Source organism: Anabrus simplex, chromosome 1, assembly GCF_040414725.1.
Source record: "Anabrus simplex isolate iqAnaSimp1 chromosome 1, ASM4041472v1, whole genome shotgun sequence".
NCBI lineage: Eukaryota > Metazoa > Arthropoda > Insecta > Orthoptera > Tettigoniidae > Anabrus > Anabrus simplex.
The window spans coordinates 709,805,445-709,814,814 of record NC_090265.1 but is presented as its reverse complement, the minus strand read 5'-3'; the positions used below and the strand labels follow the sequence as shown (position 1 = coordinate 709,814,814).

The 9,370-nt window shown below is 38.0% G+C and overlaps 1 protein-coding gene across 3 annotated transcripts in view; it reads left to right on the top strand.

Annotated features, from left to right (window-relative positions):
• The first annotated feature begins 471 nt into the window (after window positions 1-471).
• Window positions 472-9,370, top strand: part of eIF5B (eukaryotic translation initiation factor 5B) — a 501,408-nt gene continuing 492,509 nt past the window's right edge. For all 3 annotated transcript variants that reach the window (XM_067136000.2, XM_068225162.1, XM_067136001.2), the window contains exon 1: window positions 472-680. In XM_067136000.2, coding sequence (XP_066992101.2) covers window positions 634-680 — 47 coding nt within the window. In that variant the 5' untranslated portion in view covers window positions 472-633. The remainder of the gene's footprint in view (window positions 681-9,370) is intronic.

Here is a 9,370-nt window from a genome sequence, read left to right as displayed (position 1 = left end):
GCCTTGTTCTCAGAAATACTTGCGAAGTGTTTTCTCATTGCTTTCGAGGTTTGCAAATGGAACAATGTGTCAGATGCTTACAATATAATGTGCTTTAGATTTCCATCGCTCGCATTTGAGGTTTGGGCTTCACTGATAGCCTTGGTAGCCCTCAGTATACGCCACTGACATTTACACGGGTGCCTAGTTATTTAAAACGTATACTGTATTTTTAAATTAGTGAAGTCCTCGATTACCCACAGATATCAATGTCTCTTATTGTATCATATTGTGTAATAATGCTTATGGATCAGTGGGATATATATATCTGCAGCTACTTGAGCTAGGCATGATTACGTTTTTTGATCATCTAACTTCGGGGAAAAACATTTGTGATAAGGGCAAAACTACCCTAGGAAGAGAAATATTTTCATTCAGAGTTGCTCTCTTGTTCAAAAGTTACTCATACGGACACTAGATCGCAACAAAATACCATTGGGTAATGAATCCTGTGTGAAGAGTAGGGATTGGTGGTTACGTATTTTAGTGCCAATGAAGGAGACTAGTAATTGGGGAGTGTTGGTGTATTTGTTAATATAGTGTGATATATTTCTGAATTTATTTAACGTTTAGCTTATTTATTTCATATTTATCATGGGTAAAGCGAAAAAAGGAAAGAAAGGCAACAAGGAAGATGAAATGTGAGTATTAAGTCCTACAATCTGGCAGTGTCCACATTGCCTCTTATTACATTGGTATGAATGCACATTATAACACACATGGCATTGCACAAGGCCTTCAGTTTTTTTTAAATCGTATTTAACGATTTCTTTGTTAATTACGTCGTTGACTTTAAGTTTAAACTATACTGTTATTCGTTTAAGTTCGAAAGGTACAACTTCAAATTGACCCTTAACCTTCAAGTGTCATTTTTCCGGGTACGTACGTTTCTAGTATTTGTTATGAAAGGGTGTAATTTTTCATACTTCATTAATAGTCAACTGTTACTTATTTCCTGAATATTTGTCATTTGTTAGACTGTAGTAGTGTACCTTTGTCTCCTTTACCCCACATCTTCCCTGAAAGTTATGGGTAGTATTAATAAAAGTATGCTGGCCAGAGATGTTTAAATTGCTAAGAATATATTCTCAGGATAGGCTAAACGATGTGACAAAATTTGAATAAATCTCAACGATTATTTTTAATATTTTCTTCACCATTGGAAAAAATCGAACCTAGATTTAATGGAGTCTTTGACAGATTTATGACATTTTCCTATAACTTGGATTGCATTGAAGGAACACACAGAAATTTTGTTGTTGGGTGGAAATGGAACATGATTCAAATTGTAAAATTTGAGATAACTGTCAAAATTATAAACGGTGATGTCATATGGCTTCTTTAGAGGCCTGGTGCAGGTCTTTCTCGTTGACACTCATGGGAGGACCTGTGCGTGTGTGTGCAGTGGTGGTGGTGGTGGTGGTGGTGGTGGTGTAGGGAGATGATGAAACCCTCTGAAATAACACCAAGGGGTCTGCTCTAGGTTTAATATCGCCATCAACAGCGGAATCTCCTCTCGCTACATATGAACACTTTGGAGAGGTTTAGAATAAAACACAGGCTTTTGGCAGGCAATCTAGTGATTTGTGTATCATCACCTCTTCTTCGCTGCTGGTCAACATTCTGATGTTGAAATTTTCTTTTCCACCAACAGGGCTCGAGCCAGCTACCATTGTGTGAAAACCAGGTGGGCAAAAATATAAACGAGAACAACTTAACATTAAAAATTAGTATAACTGTATAAAACAGTAGGTCCCTTGTCTATGATCATGCTGTCACCAGTGATGTAAAACTGGGGTTTTGTCATGGCTATGATCACAGTTACATAAATCTAAATCTCCAAAAAGGAGAAGGTCCTGTGATTATGACTACTAGGCCTATGTCAACAGTTGTTTGAAACTGAAGATCCTAGGGCTTTGGTCACAGTATCACCAGTTGTGCAAAACTGGAGGTCTTATAGCTATTATCTCAATATCGGTAGTCGTGTGCAAATCTGGAGGTCCCATGACTGTGATCATGATATTAACAGTTGTGTAGCTATGATCACAATATCAACAGTCTTTTAAAACTGGAGGTTTTAAGGGTGCATTCATGATATCGATAGTCTCATGAAATTGGAGGTCCTATGCATATGGCTGCAATATAAACAGTCGTGTAGAACTTCAGGCTAGCTGTGATTTTTGTCAACACAGACTTCAACAACCCCTTGACAAGCTATGCGGTGGCACATGAACAGCTGACACATTTATGTTTAAAATTACAATGCTTATTATTAAGGAATAAGTACATACAATATGCATTACATAAAACTATTTACATAATTGTGTTATCGACGACAACCTCTTAGAACACACAAGAGCGTGATATCTATCACATGTCTTTTTACATAATTTACAAATGCACTGTGGTGTGGGCACATAGAACATCTCTGTTTCATAAATCCTATGGTGAAAACCGTGCACCACAAAACGGGTCACTGTGTGTCTCAGTTCATAGGCAGTGCCCTTCCATTCTGTTGACGTCATGACCGTTGTGGAGTAGAAATCAATTGGGATCATCTTCTTTTTTGCTAGTAGTTCTTGTAGTACCTCGCTGTACTGTCTTGTGGACGGTAGTTGGTGATCCAGTCGAAGTTCTTTGATAAAGAAAAGTTCTCCTGCTAGTTCATATGTCAACCTCGAAGGTGTGTATTTCGATAGGCAAAGCAGTTTCTTTAAAAATATAGCTTTCACTTTCTCTAAGTCTCTCAGATTACTTTTGCTTAAATTATCCCATATTATATCCAACCCATACGTTATTTACTACATATAGTAATTCAATTTCACATAGAGCTTCCTTTCGTAAATACATTTCACTTTAACACATCTTTAATATGGCCTCAATTATGCCAGACAACTTGTCCAAGACGAGTGCGCATATTCGTGACTACTTTCCAGCATAAGTTTTCAGTAATTCCACTCTAAATCTCAACAATCCTTGTACATACTTTGAATACGTTATTGGGTGAGTTAACTGCTGTGTCCGGGTAATGTATTATTAATACCAATATAAATGGTCCGTTATTGGACATTATAAATTTTCCAGCTAACTCATTCTTGGTTGCCAGCGTTTCGCCCTCGTGTGCTAGGGTGGGCTCATCAGTTGGTACCTAGCACACCTACCAATACGCTGGCTAGTGCATACCGTGGAGGCCACTGCGTAGGCTAACTGGAGCCACCGGCAGTGCCAATGCACTAAGAGACTTTGTCTCATTATCAAAAATTGATGCCTGCTTGGCCATCGGATGATATAGATGTTGATTCCCATAGGGAATCTGAAATGTTTGTCCTGAATGAGTAAATTTATAATACCAATATAAATGGTCCGTTATTGGACATTATAAATTTTCCAGCTAACTCATTCTTGGTTGCCAGCGTTTCGCCCTCGTGTGCTAGGGTGGGCTCATCAGTTGGTACCTAGCACACCTACCAATACGCTGGCTAGTGCATACCGTGGAGGCCACTGCGTAGGCTAACTGGAGCCACCGGCAGTGCCAATGCACTAAGAGACTTTGTCTCATTATCAAAAATTGATGCCTGCTTGGCCATCGGATGATATAGATGTTGATTCCCATAGGGAATCTGAAATGTTTGTCCTGAATGAGTAAATTTATAATACCAATATAAATGGTCTGTTATTGGACATTATAAATTTTCCAGCTAACTCATAAATTTACTCAACCCTTGGTAAGAGTTCTCGCACAGAAAGTTTGTGAAGAACTAAAAGAAACAATAGACTTCAATTCTGAAGTTATCAGCTATTTAAGAAATGAGTTAAAAGCTCGCGAAAATGAAATTCTGGAATTAAAGTCTTTATTGAATTATAAAATGGACGAAATTGAACAATACCAAAGGCGAAACAGTATTTGAATTTTTGGGTTGCCCGAAGAATCTGGTGAGGATACAACTCACTTAGTGCTCAATGTGGCCCAAAAATTGAAAGTCCCCTTAAGCGCTGAAGATATTGACCGCTCGCATAGGGTTGGTGCCCCTGGGTCTGGGAAGTCAAGGGCTATCATATGTAAATTTGTCTCCTACACCAAGAGATCGGCAGTTTTCCGTGCGAAGAGGCTGTTACGTGGATCCAAGGTGACGATTCGTGAAGATCTTACCTCTACCAGACATCATCTGTTGAAACAGGACTTCTGATGGCACAATTATTGTACTACAAGGGGGTGTTAAACACCATGTGAGAAATACTGTTGAACTTAAAAAGATCTCTCCTCGTTGAAATTAAATTAGTATGTTCTATTCAGTATTCTCTTCTCTACTTTGCTTCAGGTAATCTAAAACTGTATGTAATTTTATTAGGACCTATAACTGAATATTAATTTTCTGGAATTTTGCAACCAGCCAAATTCAAGTATGTCTTCTAAACTTAAGTGTTCTGAAATTCACAAAATCAATGAAGATCTATCAGAAACCTATCCCTCTGATTTGAAAATAATTCACTTAAATGCTCAGTCATTAGTTGATAAGGTACATTTCGATGAGTTTTTTGACTGCTTTGTTGATTCAAATATTAACGTTATTGCTGTAAGTGAGACATTTTTCAAGGGGTCCATTCCGGACTCAGAGATTAACATTCCTGGCTTTAATCTATATAGAAACGATAGATTGGACAAGAGAGGAGGAGGGGTGGCTGTGTACGTGAGGAGCAATATAAAATGTAAAATAGTTCACACCTCCCCTGCAGAATATTGTCGTAAGCCAGAGTATATTTTCCTAGAACTTGAATTACCTATAGGTAAAGTATTATTTTCATGCATCTACCGTCCTCCCAAAATTGGTTTCATGGATTCGTTTGTAGAGGCGATGTATAATTACGTTTTTCATTATAAATATGTTATACTTGCAGGTGATATGAATGGGCATTTTGGATCAGGGTCCTCGGAAACTGTAGTAATTGATGATGCACTTGACTCATGCAATTTAACTAGAATACCATTCGATGACACATACCATACTGCATATTGTCATTCTAATCTCGATACCATAGCTTCAAATTGTAATGATACCCTTCTTAAATTTGGGCAGACCCCAGCGAGTGGATTTTCTGGACATGATATGCTATATGCTGTCTTCTCTATATCGACACCCAAATATGAAAGAAAATGGATCACATTTAGGGATTTCCGCAGTTTTAATCCTGAAGATTTTCGAAAAGACGTAATTTCCGCTCCCTGGTATGAAGTATTTTCTCAGCGTAATATCGATGATAAAGTCATCAAATTTAATAGTTTCATTTCCGCGTTGTACGACAAGCATGCCGCATTAAAACTAATTCGAGCCAAACACCCACCTAACCCGTGGATAACGTCTACAATAAAGAAATTAATCTCTGCGCGGGACAAGGCAAAAAGAAAGCACATCAAAACCAGGAAACCTGAAGACTTTGAAACCTTTCGCATCTTGCGTAATAAAACCAAACTCGCGATCCGTGATGCTAAAGTCAAACACATGCATTCTTTGTTCAGTAAGAGAACAACTCCGTCTGCTCTCTGGGGAACTATAAAATCACTAGGTATTGCTAAGAAAAATTCGCAACATACTTCCTCAGTCATATCTGCAGAATTACAAAATGATTATTTCTTAAAGATCTCACCAGTGAACCATTCTCACAGAATATCCGAAATTATTCATAGTTACATGAACACAAATGAACCTCAACATGATCTCTTTCACTTTTCGTACATTTACCCAGAGGATATAGTCAAGGTATTTAAGAGCATGAATACCAAGGCTGTTGGACCAGATGGTATCTCACATCCCCTCCTAATGAACTGTTTGGATATAATCACTCCGGTTATAACTCACCTGTATAATTTCTGTTTACAATCAGGAGTATTTCCAGCTGTATGGAAAATGGCCAATATAAGACCTGTTCCTAAAGTTCCTTCTCAAAAATTTGATGATTTCAGGCCAATCAGTATTTTGTCAATATTAGGTAAAGGATTAGAAAGGATTGTTTACCAACAACTCACTTCGTATTTAAATACTCATTCTATACTTAACACATTTCAGTCTGGTTTTCGAACAGGCCATAGCACTACGACGGCACTTCTCAAAGTCACTGATGATATCAAGTTTGCAATGGACAGAAAGGAACTAACGCTTCTGGTATTATTCGATTTAAGCAAGGCATTTGATAGCGTTCATCATGACCTCCTTCTGACTAAATTACGTACAATGGGCATATCTCTATCAGCTCTCTCTTGGTTTGAATCGTTCTTGAAAGGGACAAACAAAATTTTTCTAAGTGGTCTATTGTGCATTCTGGCGTCCCTCAGGGTTCCGTGTTGGGCCCCGTTTTGTTTTCGCTGTATATAAACGATCTGCCTGGAGTTTTACGCTACACGAGACATCATATGTATGCCGATGATTTACAGATCTATTACCATTTTCCTGTGAATCGTGTTGTTGAAAGTATTAGTAAAATAAATCTAGATATAGAAAGACTACATCAATATACACTAAGTCATAATTTACTATTAAATGAAAACAAAACTTTAGCTATTTTTCTAGGATATCGAAGAAACTTATCAAATCTTTTCAACAGGGACATTCCTCCAGTAATTGTAAACGGTTCTGTAGTCAAATATCAGGAATGTGTTAATTTAGGTATTCTAATGGATAACACTCTGTCCTGGACCTTTCATGCCAAGCACTTGGTCAAGAAAGTGTCTGGCATATTGCATCAGTTTCGACGAAACTTGCCGTATCTTCCTTTCTCGGTGAGAAAGATGCTGATCCAAACTATGGTATTTCCTATTTTAGATTACGGCGCTGTAATTTACACCGATATCTCTGAGAAATATAATAGCAAACTCCAACGTATTCAGAATGCCTGTGTTCGATTCGTCTTCAATATTCGTAAAGACTGTCACGTAACATCTTACTACAAAGCCGCAGAGTGGTTGAAACTCGGGGATAAACGATCATATTCAGCTGCTTGTTTACTTCTGAGAATTTTAAAATCTAATGCTCCCTCATATTTGACCAAGTCCTTTGTCCAGATGAGTCAAGTGCACGACCGGGACAATAGGTTTACAGCTAACACCCTTCAGGTTCCACAGCATCGTACGGTAAAGTGCAGTAAGTCGTTCATTGTCACTGCCTCTCAATTATACAACGATCTTAATCTATATGAAATTCAGCAAAGTAGTGTTGGAACTCAGAAAAAATCTCTTAAATACCGCTACCTTTCCACTTATTAAGCCATGTAAATGAATTTTCACCAAATTAATTAAATAGTACGAAATATCATAATCCCCTAGATACATTTTAGATGCTCAGTTTTACTCTTAATTCATCCTCGGCTTTAAAATTCTTAGGTTTCTGTTTCGTCTTCTGTTCCTTGTTAGTATAGTGTATGTTTATGAAATGTTAAAGTATTATTGTAACCTCCTAGATGTTTAGTTTTTAATCTTATTCTTATATCCTCAGTAGGAAAATGTATCTTACGCTTTTTATGTATTCTTTCATTAGATTTTGTATGTTAGGTGATACATTTAAGTTAAAGTGGCAGTTAGTTACAGCCAAAGGGACCTCTGGTCCTACTTGTAATTAACTTTAAATAAATATATTTCTATATCAAATCAAATCAAAATCTCTTTATTTGCAAATGTGGTGTCTACCTCGGTGGCAAATGGTACACTAAAATACATTATTGTCAAGCACTAAATTTTAAATTAACAACAGACGAAGAAAATTTTCCTAGAATACAATATTATACGATTTACGCCAATAATTTTTTCTATTAAACACACACATCATCCTTAATAAATTTATATTGTTTACAAAATTCTACTTATAATATCTCCTGTGCTTACAAACAGTCAACTCATCCTTCAATGACCGACATCCGTGTGTAGTTGACATGCCTTGACTCAGCTGCCCTCGTGTTGGTGAAGAGGACATTCTGGTTGTTGGCACATTGCTGGCGATTAATGCCAACCTTACGATTCGAGAGTGTGCCTAAGAGATTGGAATAATGCCTAATATCTTACTTCATATCCAGAAGGACCATCTGGGCATGAGGAAAAATTGCATCGCGATTGGTGCCACACTGTTTGATGGAATTGCAGATATGGCAGCAGTACAATGCTGCTCCAACCCACTTGGTGCTTATGATATGAAGGTGGTACTTTCTGATGCCATTTCATTACATTCGATGAGACATGGACCTCAATGTTTGAGCAAAAAATGAAAATCCAATCAAGTGGTGGTGGTGGTGGTGGTGGCGGCGATGTTTAAAGGGGCCTAACGTCTAGGTCATTGGACCATCCAGTCAAGTGAGTGGCGCCGTTATGGGTTCCCCCGAAAATCAGTAGTTCACCAGAACTCCAGCAATGTGAAGGTGATGATTCTGATTTACAGCTGTTTTCCTAAAATGCAGACTGTGAATGTTCAGTATTACTGTTTGTTTTTGGGACATTAACGTGCAGGCAGCATTGCAGAAGAAACTGCAACACTTTCTGCAGACTCCTCATGTTATTTTGCAGGATAGTGGTAAAGTCTATATGGTACAACTGGTGTTTGAGTTATATGCACTCTGGGGCTGGGAAATGCTTTACCATACCCCATGCTCCTCAGACTTCAACGCCTGCAATTTTGATTTTATTCCAGAGTTGAAGGGACTGCTTCATGCTATTCACTTCTGAACTGTTTGAAAGATTCATTTGGTGGACCGCTCCATTCCCACCATCTCAGAGAACAGTGACTGTGACAGGTATATTATGACTTCTTCATTGCTGGCAGTAGATTCTATACAATGTTGGTGACTGCACTAAGGGATTGTAAATGTTTCCTGGATGTCTCCCTTTTGTACCAGTTGTAACAAAATAATATTGCGACAGAGCAAGTTGACAGTGCGGTGTTAAGGGTGCGTAGTTGTGAGCTTGCATTCTGGAGATAGTGGGTTCAAACCCCACTGTGGGCAGCCCTGACAATGGTTTTTCGCGGTTTTCCATTTTCACACCAGGCAAATGCTGGGGCTGTACCTTAATTAAGGCCATGGCCGCTTCCTTCCCACTCCTAGCCCTTTCCTATTCCATCGTCGTCGTAAGACCTGTCTGTGTCAGTGCTATGTAAAAACAAAACTTATCATCACATTCCTTAATCTTAAACTCTTCAGTTTTGTTTTACTAAACAATGTTCTGTAAATATCTACATATATATATCTACATCGTTCCCATAGAAAAAAATATAATATCGCCATTCTGGCAAAAGTGACCAAGTCCAAAATTTACTATTTTGAGATACGCAGCATACTCTACTGTATGCAGAAAAAT